Below are 16,290 nucleotides of genomic sequence, written 5' to 3' on the forward strand. Positions count from 1 at the left end.
ATCTCATTGACAAGACGGCCGACTTCCTCGTTTCCTAAGGTGTAGTTTGTGCTTGATGACCAACGTGAACTGAATAAATGATAGCAGCAACAAGTCTCTCAGTGCACCCATCACATTAAGGTAGAACTGTAAAGACTCAGCTCTCTCAGAGGTTTTCCGGTGGTAAAGTTTTCACACAATGACAGGTTTATATTTCTTAAACCACCAGAGGTATTTTATAGTGAAACACTGTGTGTGGTGGGTGAGTGGAACACAAGATCAAAGAACAACAGATAAAAAAAAAAAAAAGACTCACCTAATGAAATCTATGCCCAATTAAAGCTGTAGTGTGTAACTTTTCAGTGTGAAAGAATGTCCATTACAAATCAATTCTTGAGTAACTATTATGGTGATTTAAGTAGAAGGCGAAGTCTCTTTTCTTGGGATATTTGTTCCAATTTACCTAAGAGCCACAAACAAAGCAGCATCACACTCTTTCTGTGACATCTCAAAAGCAGATTTTCTGCATGGGGTTTGGTGTGAGGAACAGTGACCAGTTTGCAGAATGACACAAACTGCAGTTTTCAGTTGGGGAAAGTTGTCTATTAGCAAAGTAAAGTGGTAGACATATTCTAAAAATAGCTTTGTACCTGTTCTTTTTATTTGGTGATCCTTTCCTCAATTGGCTTGTTTTTCCTAATGTTTACACTAATTTAAGTCAATATCTCAAACATCCACATCTCAAAAAACATGAAGTATCCCTTTAACAAATGTGGTAAATTTAAAACTGACTTATTAAACATGAATACAAATAGGGTTAAGGTAAGGTAAGGTAACATTAGCATGTTTCAATTGTAGTATGAGCAGCCACCTTATGAAGCCCTAATATGAAGCTGATAACTTACATAATACCTATATTTTTACAATTATACAACCATACAGTCCATTCATGCAAACACACAGCCAAAAAAAATGAACCAGCCTAACAGATCTAAAATATAACTAAAAATGTCTCCTAATCCCTTAGCACTGGTCACAGTTGTGCTTACGTATACTCCACAAAGTGATCCACACGATAATTTCCGCTCATTTTTCTCCTTTCGCTGCAGACACATGACAAGCTGAAAAGCCACCAGCCAGAATTGCAGACATGATGTGTGCTTAACTTGATTAATGGACTGTGATTGGAACATATCGCTGCGATAACAGCCTATACATGATATGAACATATTTTAATGGTGTAGCATGTTTCCATGTGTCTGGAGGAATTTCTCGTTATAGGCGGTAAAATTGCTTTGAATTGAAGTCAACTTTATTTGCGGTGATTGTGAATTACAGTCTCATGATCATAATGGACTAACAGACACACGTGTGGGTGTGTGTGTGTGTGATATTGCTGAAAAACGGAGGCTTTTACATCATCAAAAGTGTGACTGTGAGAGCAGTGATAAATCAAATGACTAGTTTTGTTACAAGATTGTTTTGATCCATAAAAAAATCAGCTCTGATTAAATAATCAAAACCTAATTTCTTAGACACATGTAGCTGGCAAATCACTTCTTATAATGAGGAAATGTGTAAGTTATAAGGATTTAATAATGCAGTTATTCATTTGAGCAAGGGAAGAAAGCTTTTAAAATACACAGAGAGAGGGAGAGATAGTGGGCAATATCCTCCATCACTTTCATTACAAATGGTCTCATCAGGGGCCAAAATGAGCAATGAGAGGAGGCTATGGAGCAGACAGGAGGCTTCATTCCCTTACATTGTGGTCTGCTGTTTGACTCGCAGAATACTAATGTTAAGCTGGAGGGGATGCAGGGCTGCCAGCCTGTGCAAAAAGCATGACCTTGGGCCAGTGGCAGTGTGGGAAAACTGCACCCTTCCCATTAAAAAAAAAGGGATAAGAGTGCCCCCTGCTTGTGGAAACATGCAGGATCCATCCACCATTACAGCTGGGAATCTGCCATGATGAGAGGTGGAGGGAGGAGGGAAGTGTTTTATCCTTTCTTCATTTACCAGAGCAACTTTAACTCTTTCTCCTCCGGTTCCCTTTTGCAACAACTCTCTCTCTCTCTCTCTCTCTCTCTCTCTCTCTCTCTCTCTCTCTCTCTCTCTCTCTCTCTCTCTCTCTCTCTCTCTCTCTCTCTCCTCTCTCTCCCTTTCTCTCTCTCTCTCTCAGCCCTGTGATTCTGATGCTCTTATTCCCGAGTTTCCCCCAGTGCATCTATCTAGGTCACAACAGCACAACAGGGACTTACAGCACGTGGCTTTAGGATCCCCAAATTCCACACACCTGTTCGCCGTTGTCGCAGTTAATGTACAGCAGCCTTGTAATAAAATATGGTCTACTTTATAGCTAATATCACTTGTAAAGGAAGAGGGGAAACGAATGAAGGAAACGGCTTCCTAACAGTGCCTAACTGATGTGAGTTTGACAGTAGAGGTGTGGGGGTTATAAATAGAATACAGCCAATTGCATAAGGGGGTAAATGCTACTTTCAGATATGCACTGAAATGCTCACACACACAGTGCTACATGACATGTTATTACACACATTTCCACAGAAGACAGTGTGGAAACTTCTCCTTGCCAGCTCCTCAGTCAAATCTCTAAATTATGTCAGAGGCCATACACAGCAAGTATAGCTCTGGATAATTCTGTCTCCCATTATGCTTAATGTGAACAGACTGCAGACAATGTCTGGAGAATGAGCTACCCCAGGTGCTTCTTGTTCCTAAACCTAATCACGGGGTTACTTACTGTGCCTAAAACTAACCACATTCATAGCCTCATCATCATCTCCCTCGTTTTCTCAAAAGCTCCACAAGCAGTTAAAACACTATCATGTTGTAAATTAGCTCATACGTATCTGGTTTGCAAAAATGTGCAAAGGCAACATGTGATCTGACAATTTAGAGGCTGCATCTAAGGGCCGATTGCATCACAGCACGTCAACCGTCCTATTTCCAAGGCTCCTCCAAATGCAGCCTACGTGTGTCCTTTTGATCTCTGGGTGTTTCGGGTGTTTCTTTCCCAGCCCAGGAGATGAATGTTTGCAAAGGAGAAAATAGCAGCCAACAATGACAAAACATCCTAAAGTCACACTTTCAAATGAAAGTACCAGGCTTCATTTTAATTGAATGGCTAACAGTTAAAACATGCCATAAAAGGTCTATTGTGGAACATTTAGATGCTTTTATTGGTAGCAATTGAATATACGACCACAAGCATGTTTGTGTAAGTGTACAATCACAATTAAAGCTCGTTTGGATTTTGTAACCTTTCAATAAGCCTTAAAAATGTTTGGGGGTTTTTTAGGCAAGGGTCTTTATCGAGCAATTTTGTCAGCTTCATGTTTCTACTGCAGCCTTAATGGCCAAATCAGCCAGTGTGTGCGTTTTGAAGCAGAAGCACAACATCCTCTCTGGTCACCACAGTTCCCTGACATGCTTGAGGTGTGAGAGGAGGAGTATTGCATTTGTAAAAAAAAAAATCTGCAGTTTCACTGTAGATGTCACAAATTCTTCCACAGTGGAGCTTTAAAAGTGTTACTTGCGGTCAGTGAGCCATATAGTGGTTATGCAGCCTCCGCGGTCCACACATCGCTGAACTGAGAGTGATTCTGATTAGCGATGATAAAACAGTGCATGAAGTTTCTCTCCAATTCAGTGAATCTAATATTCCATTAAAACAAGGCTCCTGGAATTGATCTCTTACAAGTTGTAAGATTAATCTCATATTGTCATCCCCTTTATTTGATGGAGATGGATAGCAGTGAGGACTGCGTGCGCATGATGTTCTCATTATTCAGCTGCTCCTAAGTGGCCCGGATCTTTCTATTAACTCAGTTGGAACGTTCAGCAGTGAGGTTTTACACAAGCAGAGGATGCTTTATGAGAGTGCGTATGTAATTTGGCAGGGATGCCAGTGCTGGCTCAGCTATTTTCTGTTTAACTGAGTGATGGTGAGTTTGTGTAGGTGAGCTGAGGAGGACAGGCTGTCACCACCCATGCTGAGCCATTAGATCAGATGGCGCTGTTATTTTCGGTTGAGGAGGCGTCTTGTGGTGCTAATACAATAATGAGCAGCTTTCAGCAGGGACGGGCATTGCCATCTCCTCCAGTGTACAAACACAATGTTTTCTCTTTTAAGTGAAGAGCCAAACTGTGACATGTGAGTTTATCTGAGCCAGCGAAAGCTGACCTCGAAGCTCTCTGTGTGTTTGTCAGGAAAAGTACGATTTTGAAGTGACCTTTTTGAAATAAGGAAATAAACAGCTTGTACGAGAGGTTTGGCGAAAGATCAGTTCGTACAATATCTCTTGTCGGTGTCCACGAAATGATGTGAAGTTAATTGACTGGAATTAAGGCTGTATAGAAATACATGTGTTATTGTGTAGAGATAAGGAGTTCACCTTGCCGGTATCTTCATCAGGAATGCAACAAACTTTTCTTAAGCGCCAGGCTCCAACACTTAATTCACAATTTAATCCCAAGACTCTCTCTCTATTGGTGTGCTGCGATTACATTTCGATTAATATTTAACACATCGTGGGCTGTTTTGAAGGACATTTAGAAATGGATAAAATCTTTACTCCATCCCCCGTCTTGGGGTTCCGTCAGACCACCAGTTATGAATTTGAATTTGGAATTTTACCCAACAGTGCAACCAAGGATTTGATTTTGAATCCAATTCAGTTTACACATGTACATTTCATTTGAATGTTATTTTGAAAAGTTAGATGCAGGCTAATATAGGTCTGTTTTGGTTTATGAATGAATGAATGAATGAATGAATGAATAGTTTTATTTCGGTTACAATATAAAATTTTTAAATGATATGCAATTAATCGGCAAATATTACCACAGACTTACAGTCAACATTTGCTCACAACAAAATTATAAAGAAACTCTGTAACCGAAAAAGGAATAGGCTGAAGCCGAGGCTTATTTTTGCCTATCCTGGGTTTATGTTTGTTCCCATGCATTAAAAATAAATCATAATAATAATAATTTCTAATTAAGTTATTAGAGTCAATACTGTGCATATCGTATATCTTATAATCATAACATTATTTGTATGTTCCGTCCTTCATCTGAAAACAGGCTCTGTAAAGCAAACCTGTCAGACCTGACTGAGGGAGAGTTTGTGCCTATACAGCGGCAGCACGGGAGCAAGAAGTGTTTATCCCTTCTAATGACTATTTTTTGAGTAGTAGAATTCATACTCCAACCTGTTTGCAGCCGTCTCACTTGACTAGCGCAGTGTAATCCAAACACTTCCTGTGTGAAACGCAGGAAATGTCACCAAGCACACTCTCGATACAACCACTGCTTTACTGAGAAACACAAATAGAGTCGTCTGAAGCTCAATCAGCATTGTGTGAACTTATCTGACAATGGTTTGAATCTAATAGACATTTTGTTTATATATAAATGTCACGCACCACAGCTTAACAATCGTTTTTTTTTCTCTAGCAATCCTGTTTTAATCTATGCAGCCTCTCATATTACGAACTCTTTATTTCTGTGTTTGTGTTTCTGTGTGTGTTTATTCAGGAGGCTATCATTTCTCCTGTCTCCCCTGATGTACTGTACCTGTTTCGAGTCCAGGCCATCTGTACCAATGACATGCGCAGTGACTTCAGCCAGAGCATGCTCTTCAGAGGTAACACACACACACACACACACACACACACACACACACACACACACACACACACACACACTTGTACTTGCTGCATATTGAGGACCAGGTAAAAGTGCTGACAAAGTGAGGACCAGCATTTTCCACTTTATAAAGCAACACAATTACAAACATCTACTATGTATCTATAAAGAACTACTGGATGCAGTACCATTAACATGTCTGCAGGTGGAGCCCCAGAGCAAAAGGTGTGTGAAACAGCAGGGCTGGAAAACGGGTTTTTGTACCAAATTGAGGACCTCTGTTAAAAACAGAGTATAGCATGTTTAAAACCTAAGGAAGTGATTCGAATGAACACTAAGTGAGGACCGGCCAAAATGTCCTCACTTCGTTAAAAGGACCTCACTTTGTTGGTCAAAAACCCTCACTGGTCCTCAGTATGCCACAAGTACAGGAACACACACATACACACACACAAACGTGAAGTCACATTACGTCTCCATGTCATGTCTTAAAGGTATTTATCGCTGTCAATATGAGCTTTAGTATTTCTTTCAAACAGCTCCCTCTCTTTCAACTCTCCCCTGCGCATTGTCTTTTATTGTATAGATCTATATTGTGACAGTTAGGATTCCTTTTATAACAATATCACAGTCTCTTATATCAGTAGCTGCAGGCAAAAGAAGAAATAAAAACTACAGAGGAAAGGAAAATACAGTGAGATGTATTTAATTTAAGTACATTCTTTTTATTGGCTTTGTGGTATTCACAACCTTGAGTTTGAATAAAGGGATGCTGTGATGAATGTTCTTACATGAGTGTCTTAGAAACAGGCCTTCAAGTGAAGCTCTGCCTCATTGTCTCAGCTCTTTTCTTCTTTCTTTTTTCTATATTAGCAAACACCACCAGGATCTTCGAGGGCACAAGGATTGTTAAAACTGGAATGGTAAGCTGGAGGGAAGATGCATGACTGCCACTGTCTTTTTGCTTTTTGTCCAGCAGAGAGCAGTGTCTGTTTGAATCCTTCTTCATTGTTTGGACAGGAACCTTTCAGTGAGATGTGAAGTTTTTCCAGTGGTTCCTGTTTTAACTTTTCCGACACTATCCTGCAAATGCTTAAATGAGGACACTTAAACCTGCCCACAAAAGACATAGGGCCTGATTTACTAAAGCTTTGCGCGTGCAAAGACGTGTGAAAACTGTATTGTACACGCAGATTTGCGTTGATGCTGATGCTACTAACAGGGCGCAACGAGGAGTGCGTCCCACAGACGGGCAAAATAGCACTCGCAACCCATTTAGCGTTCTTGCCTTAATGCATATGCAATGTGGGGCGTTTACACGCAATTTTGCGTGTGATGGGAGGAGAAAATGTTAATATGTTATTTTAGCACGCGCAAAGTGATTTATCAAACCTGAAACTGATTGCGGTGTTTATTTTTGCGTCTATATTTAGCACGTTTGAAAGGCAGGTCTTAACTGGCTCAGGTTATTTATAGTTATTTTATATTTGTAAATCAGGAAATTACGCTTTTCCAGAGCATGTTGAACTTCACGTTCACAGATGACGCACATTCATTTCTTATTTGGTATATCTGAATAAATTAAATATAGATATCCATAGGAGAAATGTGTGTTTGTACTGGTATGGGCTTACCTTGGTCTGCAGTTTGTGAGGGGTCGTACCTATGTTCCCCGGTTAAGACCGGAGGAACGGGGCACATTACAGGCACATTTAAATGCAATAAATAATCACAACAATCACTATTTAATGTAACTATCTGAATCAGCTATTGATATATCATCTATATCGGTTGTCCCGTCGCCTCTGACGTCAGATCAATTCATAATTTTGTGACTCATAAATAAAATGAATAAACAATATTTCAAAATGCAATTTTCATTTTCAAATTCAAGACTGCTCATTCTGTGACTTAATTAAAATGATAAAGAAAATGACATTTAAGATTTAATTTTCAAAACATCCTCCAGCAAAAATGTAACAAAATCCAATTTGAAATGTCAAATTTGAAAATTAAAATGCATCAACAGAAATGCTTTTTCATTTAATTTTTCATTTAATTTTGATTTTCTACTTCTAGACTGCTTATTCTGTGCCTTAATTAAAAGACTAAGCAAACAGAGAAATGCGTTTTCGTTTTCATGTTCGCCCTGCAATCTACACAACTGTAGATCAGTTAAAACTACTTTAACAATCCTAAAAACGTGGGTGAATCTCCGACAATTAATTTTATTTATGAGTCACAAAATGCAGCTCCATTTTGAAAATGAAAAAGCATTTCTGTTAATGCATTTTAATTTGGATAATGGCACAAATTTTCTTCCATACGTTGAGTCTGCTCTTTCTCCATGTTGACAACCCTTGACTAGCGCAAAATCCTCATATAAATAGGGCGGTCTTAACCACTTCTGCGCCTGTAGTCAATTGCGGCCGCAATCTTAGTAGTTCACCCGCAAAACGTAATCCGGTAACAGCCGCAGTCTCTCTGTTCGCGCAAACAATTTAGCGCTCTCTATTTGGAATCTTAGTAAATCAGGCCCTTAGTATTATGGCTGATTTATTTTTGCTTCATTTAGTACTGATGCTATTATCTTTCTTTGCCTTGGCAAAAGACTACACAACATATTTTAAGAGTAGAAATACATTGGCATTAGATCAGGCTATTTTGGACTTTCTGGAATTGTTTTACTCCTTGCCCACATGCCATAATGCATCTAAAAGTAAAAACTGATTTGTTTGATTTAAAAGGATTGTGTCATATCCTAATGCCTTACTATCCGTCCTGTGTCAAGAAACAAACGTGTACTAAATGTGTTTTTTAATCCGATGTTATAAACCAAATTCCAGTGTAGAAACCATTGTGGCCACATTATTTAACATCTATCCCCAACATACATTTATGTCCACGTCCTCAGCTGATATTTTCTAAACTTCTGCAGCTTCTCTGTAAACTAAAATCATAGGAAACAATTTAATGTATCAATATGTTCAAAAATAAGAAATAAACAAACGTATATATCAAATTATTAATCGATAACTTGTTCTGTTTTTAGCCGACTGTCTCTCCAGCCTCCTCTGCTGACATGGCACCCATTTCCTCTGGCTCGTCTACCTGGACTTCCTCGGGCATCCCGTTCTCTTTTGTTTCCATGGCGACAGGCATTGGCCCATCCTCGAGTGGTAGTCAGGCCACAGTGGCATCATTGGTGACCAGCACTTTACTGGCAGGACTGGGCTTCAGTGGTGGCGTCATCTCCTCATTCCCCAGCTCAGTTTGGCCGAGCAGAGCACCAAGCAATTGTCCCACCTCTAACCGGCAAACTGCAGAGCCCACACAACCCGCAAAAAACACCGCCACCTCTGCTAATGCTGTCCAAAATGCTGCGGCCAATGACCACAGTGAGACTTGTGCTGAGGACCAGGAGAACAGCAGGAGTCAAGGAGAGGATGCAGAGAGGGAAGGAGAGGACAAGGGAGAAGAAGAGGAGGAAGAGGAGGAAGACAAGAAGAAAAGAAGGAAAAGATCAGGTCGAAAAGGCAAAGCAGAGAACAAGGACGATAGAACAGTGGTGAATGAGCCGCCCAGTGAGACACCAGACTCCACCGCGAAGGAGAAAAAACAAACTGAACCAGATCCAAGTCAAATGACACCTGCTGTAGACGACCAACCAGAGGTGTACACTCCTACTACAGAGCCAACACTGAAAACCAAGAAGCACAGGCCTTTCTCCATCCATTCAGGTGAGTCAGTTAATGTGCTTAAACACTCATTCAAACATCTGCTATGACTTTTTTGTGGAGTGGAATAATCAACTTTACCTTTCTTTGACTAAGGTCATCACTTGTTAACAAAAACATTCTGGCTTGGGTTGATTTTTTTTTTTTTTTTTTTCGCCATATCTTCAATTATTCTGTGGAATCCCAAGTGTATCTTCATGTTCATGGCAGAACACATGAGTTTATTGGCATAAGTAAAAAATACTTCCCCTAAGTTTGTGAGTGAATAATCGCTGGTTGGTTTTCGTCGCCTTTTATAAGCACTTTAGGGAAGAGCCTTGCTTTACAGAGGGTGTCATCTTACTGTATGTCGTTATGTCTCAGATCTCTGATAAATTCAGAAAACACAATTTAATAAGCCATGCCCACTTCTATCAATCAAGATGGCACTTCATTTTTGTCTAAAGCAAGTCCTGAAATGTAACTTATCTCAGTCTGCATGTCCTGAAACTGAATACCCCGGGAAAACCACGGATACATGAAGAGAACAAGCAAACTCAAACCAGAAAGTCTGAACTATTACTATTATATATACTTTCAAGGTACACAGATTGCCCCATGAATGTATGTTTGTTAACTCAAAGACATTTAATGCAGATTGTATTTATATTATTTTTTTATTGACCTCAAAACATTAGATTTTAAATAAAAATGTTTAACATAAAGTAATTCTGACCCATCTACAGTCCAGCAACTGAAGGTGTTGATACTTCATGAGCACAACAACACAGGAAGGTTCACACTGTCTGTGCCAGGGCAGACATACTGTAGATCATTATCCCTGGTGCATATAACGAAGACTCACAAGCAAAAGCATCTGCCTGAGTTTCATTATCGCACTTGCAAGTGAGTGACCACAATCCCCAGCAGTGTGTGAGGCCATGAACTTGCTGGGCTGCTCTCACTCTCCCCCCCCCCCCCCCCCCCCCCCCCCAGACATGGCTGACCGTAACTCAGGCCTCATCAGACAGTCTGCACCTGCTCTGAGATACATACACTACCATCTATACTGATATGCTCCAAGATATCCTTACATACCTCGCATACGTACTTAATAAGTATGCTGTGGTGCTAGCACATTAGGTCACTTAAAGGTCGAGGCTGTGTTTCTGTGTGGGTTTGCCACTGGATCATCTTAACAAGTGCGGATGCTGCATCGAGTTTCAGACTGGGGTTTATGTTTCTTTCATGGACAGATTCATTTTTGCACCACAACAGGTCTCAAGTTCACAATTTCAAAGTCTTTGCAAACTAACTATTTGATTTAGAGAGCTAAATCAAACTTCCCCCGGAAGGAGTGAACATTTTGAAGCTAAGCCATATTGTAATTGAGGTTTTGCGTGGGTTATACTGTACTGAGTTTGTCTTTTAGTTAAAGCTATAGTATGCCGGATTTTCCGCCAATAGCAAAAATTCTGTGGCTTCCGAGGGTTCTGTTCACAGCCTCAAAACTACATTACACCACAGAAAGAATGTGTGCTCCTCTTGGCTGTTCCACTGCCCCCACTCTGCATACAGGTTATTTCACTTCCTTAACATAAATCTTTTTGAACCTGTTGTGTGGGCTTAAGAATATCAAGAATATACATTGTAATGCAAAATAGTACGTTGACGCCCTACAAATAGTAAAAACTGGCGATGTAGTTGTTAAGAGTTAAAGACGATTTTAGTGTTATTGTCAATAATTCAATAATCACTTTTTAGCATAATGTAAATCAAGTAATCTGGGAAAGAACTAGACTTTGCTCCGTTTACAGCTTTGAGGAAACCTGGCCCATGACATGAGAAACTGACCAATCACAGGGCAGAGAGAGAGATTACGTGACTCATTTTGTTTAAACTGTAATTGTGGCAGGTAAAGCTTCTAAGTAATGGTTTTAAGTCATCAGAGTTCACTGAGCACTTTAAATCCATGGACATAAGCAATATGGAAACAGCTGGAGCGAACATTATTCCAGAGCTGAAGTAACACAACATCTTCAGCTTTCTGATAAACCTTTACTCATCCTTCTCTGGAGGACACTTAATAAAGGTAAGATACACAACACAAAGGCAGTTAATGTTGGATTCTGTACTCACTAGTGGAATCCGTTGCCTGTGGGTTCGCATTGCTCCTCTATGCTCACTTTGAGCATGTTTTATGATCCAACTGGTAAAATGCCCCCCCAATTTCTTGTCCCAGAGTGATTTCACACCCAGGGTTCAACAGCTATCCACCATCTTCATTTTTAATAAATGCAGCCTGTGAAAATATAAGTTGCCTTGCATTTTACCACTGCTGGTTATATATCTCCATTTGAACAGTGCAGCTTTCTGTCAAAATGAGTGTTGCGTTACAGGATTGCGTGATGTCAGCTACCGGAGCTCTGTTGGCTGTTCTACTAAGCAGATACGTGTACAAGATCCTTTGGGACATAGAATTGTTTTTTTTTTTCTAATGTCATGTAAACATTCTTACTTCGAACTTGTAGAGGAAGATATGAGGTCCACAGTTGGACATTATAGTCACATTGGTCGTGCTTGATGAAATCAATCCAGAGCAACAGTGCCTTAACATGTAAACACATATCTTAGACAGTGAACTTGTGTAAGATACTCAGTCCATCTCAGCAATGCTGACGGTAGAGAGGACACTATATCGGAAACATGAAGACAAATCTCTTTCTGTCTTGTAATTTCTCTACTGCTTCTGCTTCCCTTGCTCTGCTAATTACACATTTTGCTCTCAATTTTATTCTTGTACCTCTATCCATCCCCTCTTTAATGCTATCCTATTTTTTGTTTTGCCCAGCAGCGCAACACAACCCCCCCCCCTCTCTCTCACACACACACACACACACACACACACACTCCTCTACCACCTCCTCTTCCGCTCTGTCTCTGTCTCTCCTCCCTGTCTTGCTCTGATCTGAGTGCTGGCCTACTTTCAGTCACGGCGAAAGGAGATGAGGCTTGGAGGCCAGATTCAACTGTAATTCATCGTTACTTGTGTTTGTGTGTGATGCTGCTGCCAAGGGTTAATTTTTTATTTATTTTGGCAGACCACCGTATTTATAAGACAAAAGCAGAGGGTAAAGGGGCTGACAGCATCTCTGGTTTTCTCTCTCTGCACTGTGCTATCTATGTGTGTGTGTGTGTGTGTGTGTGTGTGTGTGTGTGTGTGGATATGAGGGAGGAGATGCAGTCAGTGTTAGTGGGGTTGCGAGCCAGCTGTGGTGCAGTGCAGGGGCCCGCTTGCTTATAATGGTCGGCTTCAGGCAAAGCAAAGCTACAGATTGAAGGCCATGGCAGCCAGCGACAAACCCTGCACTGTCGAGGCTGCAGCAGCTGAACTGGGTAGGTGGTGAAGTTACCGGTGGTTTGTAAGTGAGCAAAAAGCAATTGAGAGTTAACAACTGTGTGTTGTGTTCTTTTGATTCAGTTGTGTGGCTGCGCTGTAGCATGCAGAGCTCAGTGCAGGGGAATAAGTTAAATGGAAGCTGACTTGGCATTCTGTGCGATTCACTTGTTTGTGTTCACTTTATTTGATGGTTTGTGTTTTGCTGACACGGCCTCTGTTGTTCATTTAGATGAAGTTTAATGACCAGTCTTGTGTTTTAAAGAATAAAACATCCAAAGACAGATATTGGAAAACTTCACCAAGGTCTTTATTTTCAATAAAACATCTTTTTTTTTTATCTTCGATTGTAATTTCAATAAACTTGATTCCTCAATGAGAGAGAACTGGTGGATTAAAAATGATTTCCCTCATTCATTTCCATGTCTTTATCCTTTTTTTTTACAGACTGTCCCACTATGGCAGCCAATCTGACAAGCCAGACAAGGGCAGTGTCAGGCCTGGGCCGCATTGAGTGGCTGGCCCCTTTGGTGGTGGTCTCAGCTCTAACCTTCGTCTGCCTCGTCCTCCTGTTGGCTATGGTCGTCTACTGGAGGTAGGGACATGACGGCAGCACTTTGGTGAAAGCCTGGGTGGAAGCCTTGGTGGTGGAAACAGTATTTCATGTTTGTAATGTGTTATACTCGCACTTATTTCTGGTCAAACACGAGTTGTGCATCGTCATCAAGTTTATACAAGATATAAACAGATGTTGTTTATACAACAGTTTAATTGCTTTGCAAGAAAAAACATTTTTGGACTCAGGACACTAATGCATATACCAGTAATGAGGAATCAGTTTGATACCAGCTGCATGCACTGATATTGGTGTTATTTAAAACTTGACAATACGACTGATGAAAAGACTTCAGTCAGTAACCAGAAGCCACAGCTCGACATGTGGCTGTTATTGCGAACAGGTGGGAGCAGGCTGTGAGTCACTGTGACTTGGCAGTAGTAATGGTGGTGTCACGAGATGGTGGGTCACACAAATTGGTCATCAGGTCTGTCTAAGGACACACACACACACACACATCACACACGTATTTGTTGATTCACACAAGTGAAGTGTTTTGAGGTCAACCAAGTAGTTCACAATTATTCGCTGTTGCTCAAAGTGGATTTATATTCTCACATGATTCCTAAACCCTGATACTTGTTTTGTGGCAAATGATTAAACTAGTGGTAACTGGATAAATTTAGTTGGATAACAACAGTATGACCCTTTATTGAAATCCCGAACACTAACTTGATCACTGGCAGCATGTGAAGACGGACAGAACGTGTTTGTAAGCAATTCAGAATATTTTTTTTTTTGCTTTTTGAAAATGATCCATATCCAGTTTGCTTTCAGGGAGCTTTATTGAAATTACTGTTATGTGCGGATACTGTGCATAATCTCACCCTCTTCCACACATACACACTAACGCAGCCCAGCAACAGGTGCAGGGCAAGTGGTTGGGTATTCAATCCTATTGTGGAGCAAAGCTCAGGTCACAACCCCATGTTTTCGACAGACTCCTCCCCCACTGCTGTCTTACTGGCTGCACTTGGGACCGCCCACATTTTCCCAAACTATTGCCGTGCTGCATTCAAGACTTCGAGGGAAATATATGACTTTCATAACACTCAGTGATATTCACAGTATACAATGTGTGGAAGAGGCAGGACTTCAACTGCTGAATAGATAGATACTCAGGGATACTAATGTAGGACAGTGGGGTCACATTGAAACACCTAGATGTTATTACAACAATTTAATAGTATTACATAGACCTGATGAGGGAAAAGTTTGTAGTTGTTGGAAAAATCTATAGAAATGTTTGACTCGAATAAAAAAACATTAAGTAAATCAGAACTACAAGTCTACTACAAGAGGATCTGGATGTTGAGTGTCAAAAATATGACCAGGGTCATCACACTTTTGTGAAGTTTGTATCTTTGACAGCTTTGTCCCATGTGATTTGAATGCACCATGACACCAGAGCTAACTCACACCAGGAAGTGTGACTGGAACACACGTGTGTATGTGCAGTGCATGTGTGCATGCATGTTTGTCTTCTGCTACCTTTGGGAACAAAATTTAGACTAAAGACCAATTAATTGAGAACGGCATGTCCAAGCAGCGACAAAAGCTGTGTCCCGATTAGAAGGACAATTGCTTTTTTTGGTCAGTTGTGGGTATGGTTAAATAAATTAAGGGTTACATTAAGGTAAGGGTTAAGGTAAGGGTTATCCTCTCTCTCTCTCTGTATGTGTGTGTGTGGGTGTGTGTGTCACTGAGAGGGCCCAACCCCCTTCATGCCTGGTTAGGACAGCCCTCCCTCCTTCCCTATGCACTGCTCTCAGTTGAGCTCAGCAGCAGCATGTGGCAGGCCGTCTGCTCTGTCTACGGCTTGGTCACTCAGGATGAATGCTCTCTGTTCTCTGATCTGTATCAAATACAGGTAGGGGGAGTCTGGATGACACACTCCGTCATTGTTGTTGTCACTGGCAGTTGTAGTAATACATAAGGACAAGGCAAACAGGGGTAGGTGGTAGCACACATTATCAACACATTCACTTGTATAGTTCTTGAATGGAATCCTTAGTTTTGACAGGTGTTGCAGTGCATCAGTGTTTTTGTTTTTGAAATGATCATGAAGGCACAAAATGACTTGGTAATTCTTCTTTATTGTTGGTAAATCATGAAATCACTGCTGTCACATTTTATTTCCTTCTTTGCAGCTCTTTTGATTGACTGATTGATTCTTTTTGGAGGACTTCATGTATACAGTAATAGCAGGTGATAGCTGTTCAATGCTGTTCTCTCTTGTAGTTTTTTTATTCAATGTATGTGGAAGCCTACCATTCAGTCATTGTTCTTTCAGGCTTGATGCGTTAATGCTAAATAGTTTATGATTGCTCTCAAATCATTGACACTTAACCATTGACAGATGACAGGTATGTGGTTTGTTGCCTCTATTGGCAGCACAGCATTCACATTGTAGGATTTGAATATTTAGAGGCAGAAGTTGAATGTGCAACCCATAAGTATGTTTGTATGGGGCCTTGGGGCCACCGTTTTCCACTGCCATGTTTCTACACGAGCCCGGATGGACAAATCAAAATGAGTAATTTATTTAAATGATTTAATTATATATAAATATATGACGAGAACTAAACTATTATTTATTAATGCAAGCGTTTGTATATAGTTTGGTCCATGTCAATCTACTAACATGTAAGTGGTGGGTTTAAAAGGTGTATTACAGTGTCAAGTTAGCTAATGAAGGCTATTTAAAGGTCCAGTGTGTAAGAATAAGTGACATCTTGTGGGGAGACTGCAGACGGTAACCTACGTAGAACTCCTCCACTCACCCTTCCCTTTAAGAAGCGTGTCAGGGAACTACGGTGGCCTTCACATACCAAAGATAATGTTTTTCTTTCTTGTTAGTGTAGTAAGTTTCAATGGTTTGTCTGTTTGGTCTGCTGCAGAAATATGGA

General features: G+C 40.5%; 1 protein-coding gene across 1 annotated transcript in view; it reads left to right on the forward strand.

Moving 5' to 3' along the window:
* The window catches only part of LOC310929584 (receptor-type tyrosine-protein phosphatase gamma-like), a gene marked incomplete at its 5' end in the record, with an annotated part of 392,250 nt that overhangs the window by 353,388 nt on the left and 22,572 nt on the right, over positions 1-16,290 (forward strand). Inside the window, 4 exons of the mRNA XM_083892388.1 lie at positions 5,542-5,650; positions 6,526-6,575; positions 8,705-9,392; positions 13,213-13,360. Coding sequence (XP_083748514.1) covers positions 5,542-5,650; positions 6,526-6,575; positions 8,705-9,392; positions 13,213-13,360 — 995 coding nt within the window. The remainder of the gene's footprint in view (positions 1-5,541; positions 5,651-6,525; positions 6,576-8,704; positions 9,393-13,212; positions 13,361-16,290) is intronic.

This window comes from Microchirus variegatus (genome assembly GCF_963457635.1).
Source record: "Microchirus variegatus genome assembly, chromosome: 7".
In the NCBI taxonomy this organism is placed as follows: Eukaryota; Metazoa; Chordata; class Actinopteri; order Pleuronectiformes; family Soleidae; genus Microchirus; species Microchirus variegatus.